At 39.4% G+C, this 26,539-nt stretch overlaps 1 protein-coding gene across 2 annotated transcripts; it reads right to left on the bottom strand.

Annotated features, from left to right (window-relative positions):
* On the bottom strand, nt 1-25,248 carry LOC149019109 (Ubiquitin-like superfamily protein). 2 transcript variants are annotated; one of them, XM_089153177.1, is made up of 10 exons: nt 25,127-25,248; nt 21,243-21,342; nt 8,219-8,271; nt 8,005-8,086; nt 4,373-4,438; nt 4,204-4,268; nt 3,874-4,083; nt 2,716-3,283; nt 1,095-1,370; nt 1-752 (listed from the first exon to the last, which is right to left on the bottom strand). In XM_089153177.1, exons 2-10 carry the CDS (start codon nt 21,340-21,342, stop codon nt 517-519), a joined length of 1,656 nt encoding a protein of 551 aa, XP_089009303.1. In that variant the 5' UTR covers nt 25,127-25,248; the 3' UTR covers nt 1-516. The 2 variants fall into 2 exon arrangements, with proteins under 2 accessions (XP_089009303.1, XP_089009302.1); XM_089153176.1 differs by having other exon boundaries at nt 2-752; nt 4,204-4,271.
* Nucleotides 25,249-26,539: the final 1,291 nt, after the last annotated feature.

Raw genomic sequence — 26,539 nt, 5'->3', positions numbered from 1 at the left:
ACGTAACTTAGGTCTAAGTTGTATCTAATATGACCTCAAATAGAACCAACTAGAAGGCAAGAATCCTTGTAGCAGATCCCATTTAATTGGAAAAAGACTAGTTATTTTGGTAGCACCATAAAATTTCACCCGACAAGTTACGATATCAACTAAGGTGGCAAGATCAAGATTTAAGCAATGCTGAAACGAAGATTTATTACTTAGATGCATAATATTTATACTATTTACAAGTCATATATAGTAATAAAGTTGCAGCATGAAAAGTGGCCCTTGGATATATCCCTCACTTTAACAAAGCTAGCCTGGTCTAACAAAGGATAAATGAACATTGAGGTTTAAAGCATTGATTCCAAACATTACCAGGCTCTAAAAAATTGCAGCAGTGTTCTTAGCGTCCAACCCTTCATGGTCTCCTTGAATGAGAGGGTCTGGTTATAATTCAGGCCAAACATAGCTACCAGCTCAACATAAATGTGGCACCAGATTATGTTGGATGGTAAAAGTATCTTGAAGCTCTCACCTTCTGTCGCTGTCACCACCATACTGAGTCGAGTTGCCATTCCAGAAGGCATTTTTGCCATCAAATGGTTTGTCATCTTCGGTATCTTTCAGCGTATGGATATTGCTTCCAAAACCAGAAGTCGGTTTCTTGTTCTTGCTAGAACTTGCTCCAGTAGAAGGGATTCCCTGACCCAGTGGATTAAAGGGTTGGGTCCTTTCCCTCAAGTTATTCTGCATGGAAGGATTTGGACCTACAAAATATTTTAAAATAGTGAGAAAGCAAACAGTTATCAATCACAAATGAGAAGCCTTTCTAAGAAAGAAGAGCAATCCGCAAGGGCCAGAGATGCAGTTAACTGAATCTATGAACCGAGACATTCAATTCATGACCCACCCCGCCGATTGATCACATACCAGAACAACAGACTCAAAAAGTTTCACGCATCTGCATGTAGTTGAGTACAAGCATACAGCTAATGGCAAAATACAACAATTGCAGAACAATCGGCCAAATTAATGAGCTAGAGAGAAACTTTGTCAAGATTTGGCATTTTAAAAACTATTTACTGGTGAAAGGGAGGGGGAAAACTCACGGTACTGCCACAAGCCATCATTTGATTCCTGCAAAGAAGTCGGTGAACCAGCATTACCACCAAGATAGGAGAAGGGATTCATGTAAGACAGTATACTCCTCACATATCCAAAATATCCCCCATTGGTGCCAGTGGAAGGATCAATTTGACGAGAGGAACTACTTTGTTCAAAGGATGACGACTGTTTCCCATGGGTCTTAGCAGCTGAATGACGTGGAACAACAATCAATGCTTGTCTATTACTGAGTCCCAGTTCTGACAATGTTTTGCTCGAGTCTGCAAAAAATATAATTGCCATAAGGAAATAGTAAGTATCTGGTAATTCAAAAAGGAACTTCTCAAATTGGTATGTGAACTCATGAAAAGGACTAAATTGAAGAAAATAGTAGCCATATTTTCCTTGTAGTACAATTACAACCTTCACCGATGGTGTCTTAAGTCACTTCCCAATAGAATGGCCTCCCCCACCCATGACCCTTTTTCCATTATCAATCCTCAACTTATGCGAACTGGAAGGGGAATTTTATAACAAGAGCAAGCATTTTCTATGATTGTTGTTTCTTTTGTGGTAAAAGGAGCTCACTTCAATGTAGAAATGGGTTGTCAAAGACTCACAAAACTATTCCCTGCATATCCCACATTGACCAGCTCCCAGAAAGATCTTGGGCATGTACAAGGTAAGATTTCCTCCTTATTGCTGCAACTTTTGGGGTGGTTTGGATGTCAGTTGGGGGAACTCCAAAGCGAGTTGTAGGGGTATAGGATACTCCACCAAGTGCCATAGGGGCTGCGCAGGAAGCTGCAATGTGGTTTCCATGCAGAAGTGAGGGTCCCCCTGATCAAGAATGCTCAAGGATTGAGTGGGAGACATTATCACATGCTGAAACTCCTCTCTCTGGAATTTTATATGAGCCAGCACTGGGTAGGATTTCAGGCTTGTATGCAGGAAGGCTTCCTACCCCTAACAGGTGGACCTTTCAGGGTGGTTGGATCAGGCTGAGACAGGGCAGTAGTATTTTTGTCGGCCTCATGAAAAAAAAAAAAAAAAAAAATTCATTCAAAAAGAAAATTTAATGCCTACAAAGCAATAACAAGATAATAGAGATAATGTAAAAACTGCTAGCAGATTAGCAGGAAGCAATTGTGTTTCAAAAGAACTACGATTTTAGCTACCACAAATAACATCACCCATGAGCTGAGCTGTCAACTATTGGGAATGGGAATCAGTTCAAAAGCAGCATGGTGAGAGTGGTGGTGGACCTCAGGGGAAAAGGGCCTAAAATCCAGACACAAGCTTCAGCAGAAAACTTAGAAAAACAATTTTAAGTAAAAGGGCATCGGATTTTGCTAAATTGAAAGTAGCAGCTTCTGATCCTGGTCCACGACCTAGTTGTTTCAATAGAGCAATCAAAAACAACCATTACAGGCTGCTTTACAAGTTTCCAACCTTTCAAATTGGAAGGAGAAATATCTACTTCCAGAAGCTATACCGCAGACTAAAAGAGCATGAACGGTGGAACTTATGGAAGGCACTCTATACCAGCAACAGTATCATCAAAGATAAAACTAGTCAACAATGAAAATCAAATAAGGTATAAGCAAAGTGAGTTGATATTCATACCATCCACACCAAACACCTTCCTTGGGTAAGGAATGGCTAGCTCATATGACCCTATTCCCATCTGGTTTTCATCCACATAATCCTTGACCATATTCAATGTGTCAGCAACAGTAAATTTCTTCTGAAGGCTTGCACCATCAGGCAATCGGATGTTCAAATGAACGTCACTCGATTTGCTAATAGCACCACCATTATCCAACATATCAGTCATCACATCTGTCAAGCTGTTACCTGCATCATTACCAACCATCTCTGAACTTCTTGGATGAACCTCTGACTTTGTTTTTTGTAAGCTATTTCCCACATCATTTTTCATTTTCTCTGCACTGGCTTGTGAAACTTCTGAGCTATGATCATTCATAGAGGTGTTCCATTGAGGTGCAGAACAGTCAACCCCAGGACTGAAAGACCTAGACTGAACTCCACAGTTGTCTGGAACAACTGTTGCAGGAGTCTCAAATTTATTAGATACTTCATTCGATGAAGGTGGCTGTTCATCCTTACTGCCCACCAATTCATGGTCATGAATTAGTTGTGAAGAGGCGACTACAGGGGCCTCTGCATTTATCTGCTCAATATGTATAATAAATATAAGTGGATGCTCAATTTATTAAAAAAACAACATGCTCACATAAAATGTAAAATGAATCTTCACTATGGAAAGTAAATTTGTTTATATTTAATTATATATTGCTGTGCAACTACTTCAAATAAATATAAGTGGATGCTCAATTTATTAAAAAAACAACATGCTCACATAAATGTAAAATGAATCTTCACTATGGAAAGTAAATTTGTTTCTATTTAATTATACATTGCTGTGCAACTACTTCAATCAAATACAACGGTTAGAAGATGACCCCTGTTATAAGGGGCATTTTGTAAAATAAATCATAGGTAGTTATCCAACGACTGGTAAAGAAAAAAAAGCAGTCCAATGAGTGACAAAATCGTTATACTAAGCAGTTAAGTAACTGCCCTTCAGTATGGTATAAACCTAAAATCGAATTACCACCAACGTATAAAGGGTTGACAGATAATTAGTATAAAGGGTTGACAGATAATTAATTAGACTGATGATTTGAGCCACAAAATATCATAAGCCAACAGATTATCTAATTTACCAACATGGTGAAGTAATTATATGAATAGATTGACCTGTGCAGGCTCAGAACCATTGCCCACTAGCTCAGATGTCACCAATTGTTTGTTGTCTGCAACTTGTAGAGGTTTCTCTGTTGAAGATGATGGTATATCATTGATTGAAGGACTTCCTTGTGCAGATAAGGCAACATTTGAAACCTGAGAATTCATCACTTCAGGATTCTTAACTGCCAGTGCTGCAGTTAGGAAAGCAGCAGTTGTTTCCTGCAAGCCACCACATAATGTAAATCGCTGTTTTCTTGTTACACATTAAATTTATCAAAATATAAACATTTTTCTGCCGATAGACACTGAACAATATCAAGATTCACTGAACTACAAAACCTGGTTATGGAGACTCAGCAATGCCTTCTCTATACAAGAAACCAGATCTTCAGAACTTATATAACCTTCTGGAGAAAATTTAGTACGAAAAACATAGAAAACGACATTAGAAATGTGTCAACTAAACTCTAGAAAATACATGCGTGCACACAAAACAGGAGTATCTCACCATTCTGCCACATCTGTATTCCGTTGTATCCAATAGCTGTTATACAAGGGACTGATTTCTGTGGATCTGTCCAGTTCATGTAAGAAAACATTCTTGCTTGCACTAAGGAAAAACCAGCAACAAAGACATGCTAAGCCATACAACTTATGGAACATGTTGGCTCCAAGTATATCATGCTTAATGAAAAGACGCTTGCTTGTTCATGTCCATTTACAGGACCAATCTCAATTGATTATTCATCAAACTGTTAGGTCTTAAGACATGGAATAGTACATAATTCCTATCATGAATCTCTAATTCCTATTGATTCCAATAAAATAATCAAACTCTGAATTCTTAACCGTGTGTCTAATTCCAGGGTTCTGCAGGTTTGATCTCTCAAATAATCAAAACTGTATGGAGCATTCTGTCATATAAACCACAGTAACACAATCAAATCTGATTTCGAAATAATTTAGTATCCAATTCTGAAACCTGGCCTGAAAAACAGAAACATACCATCTCCTTGTTAGTTGTTACATTACCAACACTTCGTGGTCCTGGAGTTCCTAATCAGCTTCTTCACCGAGCAGGAGACTGCTATCAGTTACTGTTTTCCCTTTCTTTGGTGTTTTTGTTATTCTTGAAAGTTATGGTGTGGCCTTTCTTCTTCTATGGCTGCTATATAATTCCCATCTCATTAAACAAATTACTTGCCACAAAGAAATAATAGCAATTCACAATCCTGCATGGGGGGAACTCAAAGCAAATATCTTTATTTCCATGACTTACACAAGATTTGGTTTGCTACTCATTGACTTTCTCTAATTCCTTGTTCATAATAATTTATTTTAGTTTTAGGCACACTATAAAGAGCATTTTCCTGAACCTGGAACAGCAGGACCCTAGGCAGGTTTCAGAACTTTATTAGACCTAAAATTCCGAAATGAGACCTAGAGAAGTTGCCCATCTTCATCCTTATCCCAGAAGCATTTTTCTTCTTCAACTGAAAACATAAACCAATGTATCCATGAAATGCCTTGTGCATCAAAAGGTAGATTTGAAAAGACTACAAACTTATTGTAAATCTGTAAGTTGCTGTTGACCCATCTATTTCTTGTTCTTAGTTTGCCCCTACGACTCTTCAAATATCTAAAAGAACCAGAAACACTTTTGATGTTTTGCTCCATCTTCCAAAATATGTAATCGCCATATTTAATAGTGACCTTTCCAATTTTAAAATTGGTGACAAGCCCCTCCAACAGACCCCCAAAAAAAAAAAAATATATATATATATATATATAATAGTAAAATAATAAAATAAAGACAAGATTAAGTAGAAGAAGTTCGTCAATAACATCTAAATCACTACAAACCAATATTGATTCCGTACTGTTTGGCAGGGGGAGCCACATTATACCAACACCCTGAATTTGCCAGAGGGCTTGCTTAAGCAAAACTATAACTACATTGGATTCAGCATGTGTAATGGTGTTCAAGCTTTTCTGAGTTGCCCAATCTGACGCATCAGCACCCTGTTTTCAGGTTGAATATGCTAAGGGATGAGGCTAGGTACGAAAGTCATGCAGAAAAAATTATTCTGAAAATGAATGATTTCTATTAGAGAGAACATCTTTTTCCAGGTATTGATGTAAACCAAAATTTGAGGGTTTAACCTCTAATGATGTTGCCCTAGATTTAGCTTTACTCCAAGATCCTCTCTCAGGTAACCAGCAGTCTCATAGGAGATTTCTTGAACAAATTAGGTTATAAAGTAACAAAACTGTACTCAAGAAGGGTTCGGCCAGACTTAGAAACAAGGGAAATTAGGTTTTGATGCTGTAATTTCATTTCAGGTTTGGGAATAATCTAGGCTTAGGTTTCAAGGGTTTAAGGCTGAATTGCAGGGTCTTGAAGTTTCGGATGCCTCTGTACTTCAATTCCAGAACTGAAAATAGAAGTTAGGGCTCAGAAAATGCTGTTTTAGGGTTATGGTTGGGCTTAGGAAGTGGAGATTTGTAATTCCAGGTTGATCCTATCATCCTATTTGGGTTAGGTCAGTCCTAGTTGGTTTAGGATAATTTGAAGAGTCCTACAGGGTTTAGGAATCTAGGATTGGGATGGGGGTTGGGATCGAGTGGGAGATGGGTTGGGGAAGTTAATCCTAAAAGGGTAAGGTGATTGGAGTTGGGGTCGGAGAGATATAGGAGTTCTAACAAAACTAGGGTTTAGGGTTTCCAGAGGTTGAAGATGAATTGCAGAATTTTTGGAGCCTAACTGATGAAAGGCCTTTGAGGGAACTAAAGTAGGGATAGAGTCATAGAGGGAGGGAGAGGTTGCGATCTTGTATGGAGAAGAAGGGAGGGAATGGGGATGAGTGATCTAGGAGTTCTAGGGGAGGGCAGCTGCTGCTGCCACAGGAAGAAGAAGGGTGGGACCGTGGGAGGAGCTCATGGGTAGCTTAGGACAAGGGGAAGGGGTTAGAGAGGGGCTGGGGTGGGTATTACTCACTTGGAATTGACAGAAGCTGCTGGAATTGAAGAATATTGCTGAAATTGAAGAAGAAACACTCTTAAATCCGCCGTGGCCCTCCCAAGGAAGCCACGACTTTGCTTGTCTCCAACCTTAGATAATTTTCTTCAATTCAACATGTTAATTACAGAGTAAGGAGGCTATATGCATAGCTTCAAATAAGAAATAAAATAGGACTCTCTGTAGGAAGCCTAATTGACTTCAAACTAACTTACTCGATCTAGACTTGACTAACTACTCCCACTCCTCCTCCTTAGCATAGAATCGTCGTTGGTCCTTCTTTCATTGAAGAAGAAACACTCTTAAATCCACCGTGGCCCTCCCAAGGAAGCCACGACTTTGCTCGTCTCCAACCTTGGATAATTTTGTTCAATTCAACATGTTAATTACAAAGTAAGGAGGCTATATATATAGCTTCAAATAAGAAATAAAATAGGACTCTATGTAGGAAGCCTAATTGACTACAAACTAACTTCTCGATCTCAATAGGACTCTGACTTGACTGACTACCTCCATCATAAACAAGGAGTCTATCATAACTTACTCTAAAGGGATCTAATTAGGATTTTAAGAGTAGATATGGAGTCCTATAAAAAGTAGACTCAAATTAGGGGATCCCAACAAAACTGGGAAACACACCTAGACAAGGACTATGCAATAACTCACAAAATACTAATCCAAAGAAAACAAAAGTAGACATAGGGTCTAGACAACAAACTGGACTCAATGGGACCCAAACTTGGACACCACGAAAATTGGTAAAATTCTCAAAATACCCCTGGTTTGAATTAGGGGTCCTAGAGTTTGGCGAAGCAACCCTAGGCCCTGTGAAACACCTGGAAACAGTTTACATCAGGTATATAATTTGTAAAATGATCCATAGCAAGGTATAAAATGTACTGCATGTATTAGATTGAAATACAGATTAAATGCCAAAAAGTTTTCTTTGGGGGAACAAAAATGTTATCTAACAACTCTGATCTTAATGTAAATATCCCTAGCCAATTTTGTAGTAACTTCATAGGATCTGGTGTAACCAAAGAATTGTTCAATATTATGAGTGCAAAAGAAGAGAATCGATCCCAATCTAGCATTAAAAGCATACTGTCATTTAAGGATACATATGGCAGAAAATTGTGCTGCCTCAGTACTTTCTTGTGGAAGGTGCAAGAAAATGCAACACTTTGAGATTGATTCTGCCACCTGAATAAAGTCCAAGATGCTCCAATAAGAAACCATCATTTACTATACATAAGAAAGAAAGAAAAAAAATGCATTGCCTAGGCCTAGGCATCCTGATAAAATATTGAATGGGGGAAAGACGAATGAGCTCACATTTAAATCCATCCACGTTGACTGCTCCAAAAGCATCGAATCTTTGTCTTCCCCTGAAATGGAAGTTTAAATATAATTAGCCTAGAGAAATGAAAATAGACAGATGAAAGGAACTTCCAGTCTGTAAAACAGTCTTCAGTTCCATCATAAGAATATATGACCTGAAAGGAAATAAAAAAAAATCAAGAAACACATTGGTAATCCCAAGCATGCTAAACAAGGAAACAACAATGAATCCAAACTAGTTGACCACCTACAATGGAAGACATTGTACATGTTGCATATCCAGTAGAAGAAATTCCAAACAACCATAAACTCGAAGAAATTCTCCAGACACTTCTGCCAAGGGTAGCACTTAAGAACAGCAACTTCTTCCCAAGAGGAAGTCCTTTAGAAAATCAAAAAGCCTTTGCTCATCCATGGCAATCTACAGCCTAATAGGCCATAGTCTCCATCTCAGCATGGCTTCAACAACTCTTCTACTATCAAGTACTTAATGTGCAAAGGGTATAGACATAAGACTAATCAATGCCCTAACCAATTAGCTTACATTGACAAGCACAACATAACTTTCAAACTAAAAAAGTGACCACCAACAACAGCAGCCAATCTAATGACTGAAAGTGAGCATGACCATAGTGAGGTTGATAATGAAAGAGTGATGAAAAATGACAATATTGCAGAGTTATTCACCCCTGTAGAGAGAAGTAATTTAATCCAAACCAAAGGAATTAGAAGAACTAGGGGCAAACCTAAGATAACCTTAACAAAACTGGTGAGCAACAACATGCGTGGCTAAGGGCTTGTATCTAGTATGGGTTCTGATGAAACTCTAATAATATTTCCCAAAAATTCATACAAGAATGCCAGAAATAATAAGATAACAATGGTTTCTATGGTGCCAGTCACCCCCCCCCCACACCTCACGGTGTTCCCTCAGCCTACGGCTGCCCACAAGACTCTCCAAAATTCGATCCCTCTCTCTTCCCTCTTTCCCTCTATTTATTATCTCAAATAACCCTAACTAACCCTCATTCCACAAGGCCTCATCCCTAGGGTAACCCTAACTAATCCTCATTCCACAAGGCCTCATCCCTAGGGTAACCCTAACTAACCCTCATTCCACAAGGCCTCATCCCTAGGGTCCTAACACTACCGACCCCTCGAAAATCACCTTGTCCCCAAGGTGATGGAATTGTTGAAGTTTAGTCGTATCATATGATGGTGCCGCATAACCGTAGTAATTCAATATCGTCCTCCCAGGCTGAGTAACACACCCACTGCTCAAAATCAGACTTAGAGCATTTCTTTTTTTTTTTTTTTTTTTTTTTTTGCCTACAACAAAATTAATCCCCATCGCACCCCTGCATCTCAAGGAGCCTACGTGCAGCTGTTGGAAGACGATGGATTTTCCTCAGTCGCTGCAGCCCCAACGTTGCCACCTCCCTTTCTATTCTGAAGTTCAGAGGTTGAAGACGATGGTTCCCCAACTTGTTGGTTCGGTTGGACCATTTGCTGGCAAGTTCTTGGTTCAGGCTTGGTTTGGGTTTGGGTTTTGACCCGTTTGAATTATTTGGGTTTAAAGTAATGCTAAAAAGGCTTGGATTTTGGGTATACGAAATGGGCCAGGCCCATGAGTGATGATGAAAAGGAGTAAGGTCCAAATACTTAAACCCATGGGTGAAGAGTAATGGGCTGATCGTTGGTTTGATTGTAGGGATTGGGTTTTGGGTAATGAAACTGTAATGGGCCCAAAATAGTTCTATTAAATGGGCTAGACATGAACACTTAAAATCATGGGTTAACAAATATGGGTTGGATATTGAGTTAATGAAATACGATGGGCTGGGGATTAATGGAATGGGTTGGGCCCAAGGGGGTTTCTTAGGAAAACGTACGGCCCAATCTTTGAACTTGGATCTCTTGGGCTCTAAATCTGATTCTAAGCATACCTGAATTGGGCCCGAATTAGAAGCTCCTTGGCCCTTAATGTTTGAACCAAACTGATTGACCGGTTTGGGTTGAGCCGAACCAACCTCAAAAACCCTAAAACTCCACCATCTTCTTCCTTTCCTGCGAATAGAATTTTTGGCCACCTGCAACTTGCCGTCGATTGTACCTGGCCTCCTTCTATGCTTCTTCACTTCACTGCATCTCGATTTTATAGCAGAATATTGCTCCTCCACTCTGGTCCAATAGGTATCTTCACTCAATCCTATCTTCATCTTTTTGCTCCACGTTTGGTGATTCGTGACTTCCGTAGCCGGCAATACTTCATCCTTCATTCGATACTTCTCAACCTGGTTGTTGTCTATCTCCAAATTTGATGTCGGTTGTCTCCCGTCGCTAAACTCACACCTCAGGGCTTCTTTGAATCCCGTTCAAGAAAATGCCGTCCAATTCTTGTGATAGATCCAGTCAAGTGCCTCTCCTTCCAGATGTTGGATCGCTACCCCCAACCACTGCTCTTCCTCGATCTGGTTCTCCCAGCAGAAGAGAAGAACCTCTAAAATCCATCTCTGAACTCCTCCTTCACCAGAAAACAAAGGCAGTGCCATCACCTCCCTGGATCGTTACAGCTCTGATACCAATTGATGAAACCCTAATAATATTTCCCAAAAATTCATACAAGAATGCCAGAAATAACAAGATAACACTGGTTTCTATGGTGCCAGTCCCCCCCCCCCCACACCTCACGGTGTTCCCTCAACCTACGGCTGCCCACAAGACTCTCCAAAATTCGATCCCTCTCTCTTCCCTCTTTCCCTCTATTTATTATCTCAAAGGTAACCCTAACTAACCCTCATTCCACAAGGCCTCATCCCTAGGGTCCTAACAGGTTCAAATGGAACTAATTGGAAGGGAAGGATCCATGTAGCCAACCCCCATTTAGTTGAGAAAGGGCTTGCTGTTGTTGTTGTTGTTGTTGTTGTATTTTCCCTCTCTTGACTACGCAGCGAGTTTCTAAAGAATAAAATAAAGATTGGTTTCATAATGGTACTTTTTTGGACCATGTGTGACACAATGACAACCTGTGTGATAAGGCATCAACCTGGGCAGTTGTACACTTGTACTAATGCTGGTGTGGAAGATGCTATTTGAAAGTTGGGTTTGAAGATGGAACAAGGTTGAATGGGTGAACAACACAAACCCAAAAGGTTAATGAAAGTGTTTGCTTATATATTCTATTGGTAGGAGGATTGATCAAGTGCAGTGAGATTTTCTTAACAATCTGCCGCATTCTTTTTGGATTCCCCTGGTGGTATCACAGATTCACAAGAATGGCAAGAACTTGGTTATTGAAAAAAAATATTATTTTCCGAATGATGAACTTGAGATGAAATTCCTCCCCACAAAAGACCTATCTATCAAACTCAACATTCCTCCCACGGTGAGTTGACTCAAATGGAATTCATGAACCTCATCTGAACTTGTTGGAGTTTGAATTCTTTACGGAGGAGGACAATTGATGCAGTATCACTTGGCTGGGTGACCATCATACTAAGCTTTGGAGGCCAGAACCCAAAAAGAACCCATTCAGTGATTTTTGGTCGAAGTATGATTAGCTAATTTGTTTAGTATTTAGTATTTAATATTTTGTATTTATCACTTGGCTGGGTGACCACCATACTAAGCAAGTATGATTAGTTAATTTATTTAGCAATTAGCATTTACTATTTTAGTACTTTATTTGTTTGTGTTACCTGCATCGAAGAGTTCGAATTCAACTTGTAAGTTATATTCAGTTTCATGCTTCAACTAGGTTTACATGTTATTTTTCTGCTTTAAATGCAAGCCTGTAAGAAAGTAATAAATAGATTTTTCTACGTTAGAGTGCATTTGTGGATATATTTCTGATGCAGATCCAGCACTGAATTGAACTATTTCCCTTTTAAACCAACCTAGAGTTGATATATATGCCTATTGGTCCTTTGTCCCTTGTGTATATGTGGTCATGGTCTAGTTTCATAAAGATGTCTTTGAAGCCATTTCCTATTTCGAGTCAAAGTTTGCACACATCTAATATCTATACCCCACTCGTGATCTGAACCAAAATTCTAGGGTTGGCCTTGTAATTATGTTGCCCTCGATGTAGGTTTACTCCAGGATCCTCTCTCAGTGAACCAGCAGTAGGAGATTTTTTGGAGGATTAGGGTATAAAGTAACAAAAGTACCCAAGAAAGGAATGGCCAGGCTGGGATTGAAGGAGTATGTGTTTCAGGCTTAGTACTATGCTGCAACTGAGTTTCCAGATCTGAACTTCAGTCTAGATTTAATCTTAGGGGTTTGAAAGGTTAGGAAGAGTGACAGGAAGGTCCGGCTACTGCTGTTTTTCCTTTTCAGGTTAGATTTCATGGGTTAGGACTTAGCGAATGCTGTTTAGCATTTTGGTTTGGCTTGTGAAGAGGGTATTGTTGCTAATTTATAATTTCAGGTTAGCTCTAGTGTGTTTAGGTCAGTCCTAGTTGTTTTAGAATAGCTTTGAAGAGTTCTAAAGGGTTTGGGATTCTTGGATTGGGTTTGGGATCAAGTGTGAGATAGGTTCAGGAAGCTAATCCTAAAAGGGGAAGGTGATTGGAGTAAGGGTTGGAGAGACAGTTTTAATTCAATTAGGGTTTAGTGTTTCAAAGGTTGAAGATGAATAGCAGAAAATTCTAGAACCTAATGGGGGAGGGCTTATTGGAGATTCTTAGGAGCAGGACTAAGATTTAGGGAAGGGTGTGATCCAACTATGGGTGAAAGGAGGTGCTAAGGGTTAGGTTTGATGAAGTTCCAAAAGAAGAGAGGGGGGTGCTATCGCTGGAATGGAGGGGAATACCTGCAGATGGACTAGAGAAGGAAGGGGCTCGAATGGGGAAGGAGGGGCTGTACTCACTTGGGGATGGTAGTAAGCTGCTGTAGTTGTTGAATTGCTGCTGAAGCTTGAAGAATAATGCTGGAAATTGAAGAACGTGATCTCCTAATGCCACCGTGGCCTTCCCAAGAAGAACACAACTTGGAGTTCCTCCAAGCTCAGAAATTGTATCCAATTCAACTTGTTTAATTACAAAGAATGGAAGCTTTATTTAGCCACCGTGGCCTTCCCAAGAAGAACACAACTTGGATTTCCTCCAAGCTCAGAAATTGTATTCAATTCAAATTGTTTAATTACAAAGAATGGAAGCTTTATTTAGACTCTAAAAAGAAAACACAAAAATGACTCAAAAATTGGAAAACCAATTAGAACTCTAACTGGCTAACCAATTCTAACTCAAACTACTAATTGACTAGGATTTTAACTTGCACAAGGAACCTTCATAACTTACTCTAGAGGAGTCCAAATTCTAAGAGTACATGTTGGTTCCTTCAAGGACTAGGACAACACTACTGGACTCTCTCACAAACTGAGAACCCAACATAAACAAGGACTCTTCAGTAACGTGCAAAATATAGACTCAAATAAGATGACAAAAATAGATCTAGGGTCCAGACAACAAACTGGATTCCAAGGGGTCCAGACCTAGACACCACAAAAGGGAAAAAAATACCAAAATACCCCCAGTTCGATTAGGGGTCCTAGGGTTTGGGGAAGCAACCATAGGCCCAGTGGAATCCCTAGTAACAATTTACATCACCATGCTCTAATTATATATGAAAGCAAGAGGATGTATTGATCATCCAATGATCTTAGAACAACCCCCCCCCCCCCCCCCCCTGTATTGATCATCCAATGATCTTAGAGATCCATTCACTCGGTCCTTTGAACTTCTTTTAATTTGTAAACATTTTGTGTTTTGGTGTCGCACACCTGGTGGGGCGAGACCGCCACAAAAACCGAGATCTCGACCATCTCGGGGACTCGGAGAGCCATTTTTTGGGCCACATTTGAGAAAGAAACTGGAATGTCCTCTGGATTTGTGAGACAGCCCTAAGTATGACTAGCTACCCATATGTGAACCGACACTTATATAACACCATTTGGTAGGATTAGAGAATGCAAGGTTATTACATGTAATATAAACCTTAAGGCATATAAATGAAAATCATGTGATCAAATACATCAAATAACTTAAATGTCATCAAGATAACATTCATATAAGTATTACAATCTTAACTTTCAAGAATAGAATGATAAAAGTATACAACCGTTAGAGTTTTTTAGTCATTAACGCATAGTCTAAGACAAGTAGAGGATGATTGAGTTTTCTTTGATGTTGTAGAGTGCTAAGAGTATCGTGACTTTGGCTGAGATCTACCAAAAATTTGGTGACAATTGAGAGTTCTCGTTTAGATTTTGGGGCGGATATAGGGGGGGCGGGGGAGGGGGGGGATTCCCCCCCCCCCCGCTCCCCCCCTTGATCTCATCTCGTGTTTATGAAAACCGAGTTTCCGGTCCGCCAGATCTCCCACCATGGCTACAACCAATAAATGATCAAAGAATCTGCTGCTGTGAAGGTCACAATTGATCAGGTGATTAATTGGCTAGGATCCTGACTAGGGGTAGGTAATGTGGCACCGACGCACTATCAATGAAAATCAAAACAGTACCAAAATAGGACCTCTATTCAGAGGATAAAACTTAGATCAGGTAGAAATCACATAGCATGAAATTGGTTGGCGGATAGAACTAAACCCCATCCGTATTCAATAACAATGGGAAGAACAGTTTCTGAATTCTGAAATCGTTTCAAGGTTAAATCAGAACATAAAGAACAATCCTACTGAGAATGAAAATACCCATAATTTCACACTAAGATATTAGTCAGAGATGCAGTCGATTCTGATAATGGAGTATAACTCTGGCAAGAACAGATTAGTAGAAGTATCAAACCAATTCAGTCAACAAACTGCAGAAACTAAGAACATAAAATAAAGGCAGATTTAGAATTTGGGTATAACTCCAGATCAGCAGGCCTCATCTGCCTGAAATTTTGGTTGAATCCCTCTATTAAACCCTTGAGTAGATCCCCAAACATGAAGCTATATGGCTAGATTTTTCTAATAAGATTTCTTTCAGAAAAACACTTACATAAGAAGCCAAATTCGAATTCTGAGCTGCAGAAACAGATCCAAAATTAATTACCTAAAGTTAAATCAATGGAGAAGATGAAGGACGAACAAGCAACAATTGAACACCTGAGTTTCACACGATTAGATGGTTTGATTGGATAAGATAACAAGTTACTTTGATTGCACACAAGGGTACCTTCATCAAACACAAGGGATTTTAAATGGAATGAAACTCAAAATAGTGCTTTAGGAAAGGCCTAACCCGATCATTGACTTATAAGGTAGCCAAAAATAAGTGACAGACTAAGGGACATATCCTCAAAACATGCTCATCATAGAATCCAAATCCAACCTGCTGCATCTAGAAACAGTTCGGAAAATATCTACCGATGGCTGGATCTCTGCACAAGAAGGAAGATAGACAAGGGAGTGCCCGTTTGGACCCGGAAGAGGATACTCCGATGCCTAAATCAAGCTACTATATAAATTTATAGCAACAGGATAAAATGCAAGTATGGATGATGTGAACCCAATTTTACGGTTAGATTTTTGATAAATTTCACTAAAAATTTAGGGTCCGCCCATAATCTTCCAGCAAAGAAAATAGAAAATATTATGGGACGTCTAGGGGTGACTGGAAACTTGTGAGAAGCGCTTAGGAATGATATGGGTTGTTTTGATTTAGATAGGAAATGGAGGGAAAGATAAGGAAACAACATTGGGATCTAACGGTTGCTAGGGTTTTAACAAAATCTATATGTATCGAATAATTTGGGAAAGGAAAATTTAGGATTTTATCAAAACCCAAGACGGATCCTTTACTAGATAGTAGGATTTCTAAAGTCACACTAGGGAAGATGGGAAGGGTAAAGGAATGATAAAAAAGGGATGGATAAAGAGAAGAGAAACTTCTTGGGCAATCTTTCTAGATCTTTCTTTCTTTCTTTCTTTTCTTTCTTTCTTTTCTTTTTCTTCTTCTCCTCTCTTTCTTCTTTCTTTCTTTTTTTTTTTCTTTTCCTTCTCTCTGGTTTTCAGATCTGCCGCCAGACTTAGAAGGGGACAGAGAGGGGGCCGAGAGAGAGAAAGAGGAGGGGGAGGGGTGCTGCAAGGTGTAGGGGAGGGTGTGGGTGCTGCTAGGGGTATCGCATGGGAAGGAAGGGTTTAGAGAGGATTGCAGGGGGTGCGAGGGTATTCTTGGGTGGTGGCAGGAGTGGGGGAGAATGGATAAGGGGCTGCAATTGCAGGGGTTGGGGTTTCCTATCTAGCGAGAGAGAGAGAGAGAGAGAGAGAGAGAGAGAGAGAAGAGGAGGGTGCAATGGCAGCTGGATGTGGGGGGAAGGGGATGGGGTTGCTGGTACTAACCTGCATGCTGCTGTTAAAGATGGAAGATGCTGGATCTTGAAGCTTGGCTGCTGCAATTGAAGACAAGAATATTTGAACATCTGCCATGGCCCTCCCAAGAAGGCCACGACCCACAAGAGGTCTCAATTCTTTATTCAATGTAGACTAATATTCAACCGTAGACTGGCTTGTTTATAGCCTTACATCCAAAAGAAAGAACTTAACTAAAACTGGGAGAGTCTATTTGGACTCAACTAAAACTTAGAAACCAACTTAACTAGGGTTTACTTTATACGTTAGGATACCCTTTTACAACTAATTAACAACCAACCAAAAAAGAATTCTTCTTGAAATAAAAGACTAACTTATCTATAAGAGTCCTACTTAGAAAGACTCCTAAGGACTCAAGATCTCAACTAACAAATCAATTAAGACTTTTAGATAAGACTGGACTCTGAAAATTAAATCAAAATTCTGACATTAAATTCCAGCAGATAACTGGGGCTGAAATTGACCAAACTACTCCTTTTAGGGTTCGGCCAGCCCTAGATGCACCACCTTGGTGGGGCCTCAGGGCCCATGCCAGGGTTTCGGCTGGGGGGTCAACCTGGTTCACATCAATGGATTGCAAACGTCTGTGTTCTGATAAAAGGAAAATCATGATACCTTTCATGAAGTGCTTGGCAAATCTGTAGTTCTCTCTCTTGTTCTTAAGTGGGGTGTTGAAGAGGTGTTTTTGCTCAAACAATAGGGCCTATGTTAATAGTGATAAGCACGGTACTGATGGTAGCATGAGATCAGCATTTATGGTAGTACAGGATGGTATTAATGGGACAATCTAATAATAGACTTCTCAGTACCATGGCCTCTTTATAGATTGGCAGTTATGTTAAACTGGTGTCGGAATCAAACCCCGCCCCCGGTAGGAGGCAGTTTGTGCTCCCCCAGACACTTTTACACCACAAATTTGGGTGGGGCCTGCATTTGAAGAATAATAAAAAAAAGTTGCAGTGAAAGACACATCGGGGGAGCACATACTGCTCCCCCAATGGGAAGGTGATCAGGACTCGTTAAACTGCTAAGTTCGGCTGCTAGATGAAGTCAGTCTTGTTTCTAGGTTAGTTTGACATTACACCAAGCCCCTATCCCAAGCCCAACAAAAATCACACTCCACTGAATGTAGTAGTGCTTGGTGGAATACGAGCACACAAATTTCAGATTCTTAATTGAAGATTAAAGGAGATTGGATCCTGGGCTTTGTCGAACAGTATTTGAATGCACATTGTTCCTTCTAGAACCTTGATGAAGAGTTATCATAGACTCCGCCAAATGGCTTCTCCAGCGAGCCTTGCCACCCACTACAACCTATATCAAATTTTATCTTGGAATCTATCAAAAACAACTCCGCAAGCGAAGGTTGCTCCTCTAAAACCTCAATTGGGTGTCGTCTTTGACTTAAGAGACGGCTCATAGAGCAAACAATGCTCCCCTTAGAACTTTGATAAAGCATTATCTTAAACTGCTGAACAGCTCCTTGAAAAGAGTATGAGCCCTATCAAATTTTCAAATTTTGAACGATTTCTTTTTGGAGCCCTCGAACAATCGGTTGAGTTGTCTAGTTGAATAAGTAGTGCAGTAACTAATGCTCTCAATTTAACTGCAAGAAAATGACTGTATCTTTTAGGTGTCTTTGGCAAGCTTGGGGAGGTTCTATCAAGCTTATGCTGTCAGATTAAACATTACATAGGGTCTTATTTGGATGGGACATTGCCACGTCATTCTTGTGCTAGTAACGAATTCAGACGCTTTGGATTTCTCCCCACTGATTTAGAGAAATGGAGGAGTAACAATGATCACACAAACAATGCACAAGCACCTGCTTGTCCAGATACCACCTAACACGGGGTACGCACAACAGCAACAAGCTCAGCCGCCAAAACACAAAAATGTCCCAGTTAAATTAATTGAACAAAATATCAGGATCACCTTAGCACTTCTTTTGTCATAGCTGCTAAACTCAGCCACCGGCCCAAAATGAGACATGCCAATGAGGAACCTATGTCTGATGGATCCTCCCACCATAATGCCCACTCCATGTGACTAGAATGCTAAGCCCAAACCACTATTACTACCATCTTAATTTCCATTAAAGGTACCCTATCATCTCTCACTCAGCATGAGGAAAGACAACTACAGTTGCATCACCACCTCACTTAACAAAAAGTAAGGTAACTACAAATATGCAGCCATGCACAACCTGAAAGGTATTGTGCTTTCTCTTGAACATACATCTGCAATCCATATTACATTTATCCTGTTGTTATACATATATCCTGTGTTGGACTCAAACTGGTACTCCCTTGTCTAACTTATTCCTTTTGCAGAGTTCCAACAACTAGTTGATGAACCCTCAATTGAGTGAGTGCCAATAATCCACCAGCTGAAAATACTCAAATAGAATCAGCTTTTAGAGCAGAACGGAAGCTTCTTCACTGATTTGGCTGAAGCTGCATTGATCTCAAACTTGAATCAAACCTACGGCTGTATACCTAGGTTATGCTCTCCAAATTTGGGGGGGTTTTCTGATGGATGGCTGCTGAAGCTAGGGTTACAGTTAGGGTTAGGGTTAGGGTTTTGGGAATTAAGGCATCAAGGAATCAGGGTTTACGGTGGATGGAAGGGGCTACAATTAGGATCGAGTGCTAATGGGCAATTACAATGATGGAATTGGAATTTGGTAGAATTCTGGTGGTAGAATTGGGAGACATGAGATTAGGGTTTTTGATTGATGGAGAAAGAATCAAATGGGGTAGGGTTTCAAACAGAAATTAAAAGGGAAGAGGAAATGGAGGATGGAGATTGTTGGCTGCCGCTTACTTGGATGAAAGAGCCTTGATTAATTCTGTTGAAGTCATAGAATGATCTGAATGAAGCCTGAAATCCACAGCCATAGAGGATCCCTGCTTGGCTTCACAAGACACCCTAAATCCTAGCACTTGGGAGGTTCCTTATAATGCTGGATGCATTCTTCTCATTAGAACGGCAAACAAAAGGACCTATAAAAGCTGAATAATATATCAATCTGAAAATTGTATTTAATACATGCGAGGTTGGCTTTTATAGCCTGATAAATAATAATTCCTAATTGAATTAGAAGTCCTAGTTGGACTCCAACTAACTAACTGAATTAGAACTAAATCTAGTTGAGATAATAAAAGTCTTAGTTGAACTGGGTTTTATAATTAAGAATCACAAGGAGCCCATCTTGGGCTATTTAAATTTTAAAATAATCCAAATTCATAACTTGGGCACAACTAGCATAATACCCCTGCCCATTCAAAATTGTTCATTTTGATGCTGTGCAGCAAGCCTGGGTTTCCCTTTGCCCTTGGCCTTCCACTTGGGGTAGGTCTTGGGACCTACATCACTAGTAACACAACCCAATAGAAACACTTAATGACAATTACTGGTGAATGAAGTACTAATAAAAAAACTTAAGCATAAGTGCTAATAATAGCATTCTTATATGCAGCCTTAGTACCTATAGTTCAGGACCATCAAAGGTGGCCTATTACATAAAAAGCACATGAGATCAAAGAGACAAAGACCCAAAATTTTAGGATATTTCCATTAAAATATGCCTATTCAGGTGATCTAACTGCATCACTAAGCCCCTACCAGAACCATGGATTTGCTAATCGCTTTAATTTTTAAGTACCTTTTCATGAAGGTTTTCTATTTCAAGATGAACACTGCAGGTAACCTAAGGTTATGAAGATTTAGGAGGATTTTGGTATTCATGATTTGTTGAGCTCTTCGGATTTATCTATCATGCACTTGACTGTTGGACCTGAAACTCTAAGAAAATATTTTCTATTCTTCATGAATGGAAAGATACAAATATGATGACCTGAATATTGCATCTGCAGAAGTCCATATCCACATGGGCCTAGCAATGAAGTTTCCCAGATAGATAAAGAAACCTATTTCGCCCCAATTTGAACAAAGTCAACCATGAGAAGCTTTTGTTGATCCAATAGTTTAAGGCCTTGATCCAGTCCCTCTTTACTAATAGGGCAGCACAAGGCTAGTCTTGACTTTGACCACCAAGCATACCCATTCATTTGTGACGATCATAGTTCCATGATATTCAACATTAAGCCTTCAATTTTCTGCGATTTCTGAATTAGATGTGACTTCTACCTCTAAAACTACAACGGGGACCAGCTGCTAAAGGAAGAGGAACGTGAGCTTACACTTGGAAACTCACATGTCTGAAATTTTCTTTATAACTCTTTGGGCCTACAACCAACAAGATTCGTAAATTACCTGCATCAGATATAAGGCAAGGTCTCCTTAGAGATGCCAGCCTTACAGGTAGCTCAGATATCCATAATGGTCCCTTATCAACTATGTCATGGCCAAAGAAACCCCGAAAGCAAACCATTCACCAATACCAAGGCATTTCAGGTTCTTTTCTCTTACATGAGTCGTCAATAAATTGATCACTAAGGGTTGCATATGAGACCAAAATTACATGTTCAATGCTATAATGTCTTATATACGGAGATGAAATGCTACAGAGCAAAAAAAATTTACGCAAAGACATGAAATGATAATGTAAGAAATAAGACAGATTTGTTCAATAATATGTTCCTAACATATTAATACAAACTATGAAGACCAAACTTACCTGAAATATAGACTACAAAAAGCTTTTTCTGCCTTTTTGCTTCCACAATTGCTTCAGAAATAGAACCTTTGAATGTCAGTAAAGAGATTGACTGTTCCATCTGTATTCAGAATCGAGAAATGTAATATAGCAGTATTAGTATAGTCCCATATACACTGTATGACAGTTCACCTAAAGAAGACCATAAAAGAGAACCAATCATGCCGCTCTCATTGATGAGAGATATTGACTCTTTGACGAGAGAACATAAAAATAGAAGGGGTAAAAAAGCTTTCAATTTGAAAAAGCATGAGATATAGATAAAACTGGACAAAAAATGCAACAAAACCCAAAAGCGAAGCAAGGGGGGTTATGAATCACTCAAACCAACAAAACACCACCTTCGACAAGAAATAGCCCAAACCATACCAGATCACTTGTACCATCCCCAGCCACCGCAAAGGAACAGAAACTCATCGCCGTCTTAACCCAAACACCAAAAAATTCTAGAACTCCAAAAGAACCAATGGAAAAGAGGCTAGATATATTAATCCTCCAACCCACAATTGAAGCAAAGGTATTCGTGAAAGCACAATATTGTCTCAAACATTCATTTTTTTGTCATGATGAGTTAAAGTTCTTCAACCAAGCCTCCCCACCCCACCCTTTCCTCCTCCAAAAAGAAAATAAACAGTTTACCTATTTTCATAGGAACACCCAAAAGACCAGTCAATGGCATTTCAATATTGGTGTCAGATACAGATACGTTATATATGCTGTACCTACAGCCTTAATATTTTCAAGGTGATACAGGAGAAGGCACTCACTAAGTTACTAACAAGCTAGAAAACTTGGGCTTCTTAAATGTAATTTGGTTGAGGTTGGTAAGGATCTCTCAAAACAATATGTTACCTGCAGTACACTGTTTATATGAAATATGGATATGGGCCAAGCTCCATATAATGTTCATCATTTGGCAGGCCATCTTAAGTATTAATTTGAATAATGAAGAACGAACAAGATGCTTCAGCAAAAACATGGGGGCTGGGAGTTACGTGAATTTCAATAAAACTAAGGTTTAGCATTTCTAAAGGTTGAAGATAAATTGCAGGAAATTTTCAAACCTAAAGGAAGAACTAATGAAACTAGAAGTAGGAATGAGGTGTAGGCGAAGGTGCGACCCCACAGGGGAAGGGAGAGGTTGAATGGGGTCGGGATCCAGGGTTTCTAGAAGGGGACAGGCTGCTGCTACCATAGGGAAGAAAAGAGGGAAGGGGATGGGCTGCATGAGTGCAAGGAAGGGAAGAAGGGGTAGAGAAGAGGCTAGGGTTAACTTACTTGAAGGGAGGAACTTGAAGCTTCTGTAGTACTTGAAGATAGGCTGCTAGAAGTTGAAGAAATTGCAGAATACTCACACTTGTAGCTGCCGCAGGCTTCCCCAAGGAAACCCATGACTCCTCTTGCCTCAAACTCTCAATCAATGTTTCTTAATTGCATTCAACTTGCTGATTACAGAGAATTAAGACTTATTTATAGCCTCTAAAAAGAAAAGTCACTAGGACTCAACTTATAAAACCAACTTGGATTCTAACTTGCAATCAATTCTAATTGAAACTCTAACTTGACTAAAGACTCTTAAGTCATACAAGGATTATATCATATCTCACTCTAGAAGGATCCAAATTAGAATCTGAGAGTAAATATGGAATCCTTGCAAGAGTTAGGACAACATTAGAGGACTCCTTCACAACTTAGGAATCCTACCATAACAAGGACTCCTCAATAACATGGTAGGAGATCTCGCGAAATATCTCGATTTTTTCATAAACCGAGACAAGATAGAGATCTAGTTCTACGAAATGGGATATCTCACTCGAGATCTCACCATATCTCGCTATATCTCACCCCAAATCTCGCCATATCTCACTGGAACTCTCAATGTTTGCCGATTTTTTGCGAATTTTAGATTTTCACTTGCAACTACTCTTAGCAGTTAGCACATATACAACATCAAAAGAAGCTCAATCATTCTCTGCTTGTCTTATGAACTATGTGTTAATGACTTATATACAACTTCTAATCGTGGTATAATTTTATCATTCTATACTTGAAAGTCAAGATTGTAATACTCATATGGATGGAATCTTGATTACATTTAAGTTATTTGATGTATTTGATACACTTGCTTTTCATTTATATGCCTTAAAGATTTTACATTACATGTTATATAATCTTGCATTCCCTAATCCTACAACATTTCGGTTTCACACTATGGGTAGACTTAGAAATCATATTTAGAACTATTTTCTCACAAATCCAAGGCCACTAGTGTGTTCAAAAGGCCTTAGGCTAAATACCAGGTTTTAGCCCAACTAGGACCCTAAAACCCCACCGAGATGTACTACCGAGTTGACGCCCAAAAAATGGCATATCTTGACCGAGATCTCGGTTTTTCAAGGTGGGATCTCGCTCGAGATCTCGCTCTTCTACCATGCTCAATGACTTAAAAAATATTGACTCAGTTCTGAAAATAAAAGTAGATCTAAGGTCCACTAACATGCTGGACCCAATGACACACTACTTGGACTCAACAAAATTTACCAAAATACCCAGAGGCCATAAGAGTTTGGGGGAGTAACCATAGGCCCTATGCTGCCCCTGGAAATGATTAACATCAGGAGGTTTATGACCAATGACTAGAAGTAGAAAAACAGCCAACTTGAAGCCATGCATATCCATTCATATTGGTGCAGCAGTAAAAGATTACAAAATTCCCATCCACGTCAATTTTTTCCTGCCAATATAATGCCTGTACCATTAGGTGGAAGCTTATAACAGGAGTACAACCAGTTACCTAATCTCCAGTACTAGTGAAGCAGATCCCATCTCAACATGGACACGGGAAATCTTGCCAAAGCACATAACCCTTGTGTGATTGCTTTTCTGTGATTTCCATTTGTTTTTGCTCGGCTTTGGTTTCACATTTTTTATATTTTCAACACCCAGAAACTGAGGAATTACTTATCATGATTGGAACCTAAAATCCAGTTGAAGTCAAAAATCTAATTTCAATTTATTGAGCATCTGTCTGAAATTGCAGTAGAATATCTGATCACCATCCAAACTGAACCTCTTGCAGAGAAATCCCACTTTGTCACACACTGGCTAGGTATCATAAGAGGATGACATCAGTGCTTACAATGCTTATACTTTTTATACTTCACCCAAGCCCCTCAACTGAAATGATACCCCTTTTTTATCGTTTACAACAACTGGCTACCCTTTTGGAAGTTGCACAATGAATTGAAGGAGAGCTAAAAATTTGCAAATACAAAACATACACAAGCACATTGAATTATAAAATTTAAGCTTTCAGAACTCAAATTCTTATTAGTATCCTTCTCGTTTGACATGTAAACTAATCTCCATTGACCAAAAAACAAGAAACAAAAGATAAATAAAAAAGTATAGAACTCAATGCACTGATATAGTGATTCAAAAGGGCAATTCCACAATGATTCTACATACTTGAATTGACAACTTTCAGATAACCTACACCTAATTGACAACTTTCAGATAACCTACACCTAGCGCTACCTTCGATAGCTCAAAGTTCAAGCTTTCGGAATGAAAATGTAAAATCCACCGCCAGTGCACATGCGTTAACAATAATATACCAAAAGAAGAACTTGAATTGTCCAAAGGCGAGAAAGATTTCGTTTAGAAACGAAATTTCTAGGAAAATTAAACCTCCATTCTGAGGTGCAGAATTTCAACAAAAAGCCTGGAACCCTATGTTCAATCAATACGAAATTAAAATTCAGTCTAGAATTGACTACGGGTAACAGAAAAAGGATGGAACTAAAGCTTTTCGAAGAATTAGGTTTACTTCAAGAAGCTCTCACCTTCAATTCAGCGGAAGGTGTAGAGTTATTTACTTTGTTCTGAACCTCTGCAGAGGTAAATTCTGAAATAATCGAAAGCTGGGAATTTGGAATTGGAATCTAGAGGACTTGTATCAAATGTATCTACGCTCGCGCAGCTACGTGTCTTTATTCTATCAATTAATATTTTATTTCGATTATTATTTAATAATCCCAATCGAAGTCTAATTTTTTCTGCCCATCGTATATATGTACTATGAATAACTTTTGGGCCCAAAAAAAAAATATTACGTCTAACTTGTTAGGGTAAGAGGTCGGTTCAGATGTGTACCAAAGAAAAAGGAAAAGAAAAAAAAAAAAGGTAGGTTTGGATCGAATCTGACTTAGCCAAAGCTATTAGCTTGCTTGCATCGGGTTCGTGTACCCAGCGGGGGTGGGGTTAATGATAGTCGCACAGAGGTGCAGGGTGGTGGTCGCATTCACTTCAATCATGTTGGTCATGAAGCTAATAAAGCGGTTGATTGGATGTTGAAGGTACCACTTTATCCTAGTTCATCTTTGGTGATATGGAAGTTTTCTACCCGACCGGGTCAGACCCGGCTGGGGCTCCACATCCAGTCGGTTCTTTCATGATACGAGTTTTCTACCGATCTGGTCATACCCAGCTGGGGCTCCATATTCAGTCGGGATGAGAGCCGACTGGCTTGATCAAGGCGCGATGAACACTCGACTAATATGGCAACCATTCTCAATGAGGAAAGTCAACTCCTTTACTGATCAAGCGGGATCAACGATAGGAAGGCGTGATCTCGGAGAAACGGCAACCACCGTTAAGTAGACTTACCAAATACATAAAAGGTAACATGAACATTATAAGAGGAGGGACCTACCCCTCCAATAAGTATCCAATACATTCTGAACATCGTCTTGTATTCTCTTGGCAATAGACCTTAGATTGTTCACGGTTTGACTTAACCATCGGAAGCGGTTGCCCAGTACTCTAGCCAGCCCGCGTCTAACTCTTTTTGTAAGACTCATCGTCTTCAGCTTGAAGAGGGCTCAGTCGGGTGCAGCATCAACATAACTAATACGCATAATTTTGTATTATTTTTAGATCCCTTTGCAATTTGAGGAAGATCCTTTAGGTAGATTTGGCACCCAACTCAGCTTAGTTTTTGTCCAGTTTCTTTCTTGGATCTATGTTCTATTTTTGTACCTTAAAAAAATGTTATGGTAAGAGGTTATAGAGTAAATTTGTTGGATTTGGATACATAGTCACATGTCATAATCTAAAAGTCTCATGGGACCTATCTATACAACAAAAAATAAAATTTCATTTGATTCCTCCCCCATGCTCGAAGGAGGGGATGGCCTCACAATATTGTTAGGATGAGAGTCTCAAGTTTCAAAGCTAGAATCCCACCATAGCAATGA

The sequence above is a fragment of the Hakea prostrata genome, chromosome 4, assembly GCF_041222555.1.
Source record: "Hakea prostrata isolate BN-2017 chromosome 4, UWA_Hpros_2, whole genome shotgun sequence".
In the NCBI taxonomy this organism is placed as follows: Eukaryota; Viridiplantae; Streptophyta; class Magnoliopsida; order Proteales; family Proteaceae; genus Hakea; species Hakea prostrata.
Note: the sequence above shows the minus strand (reverse complement) of the source record. Positions and strands in the feature narration are given on the sequence as shown.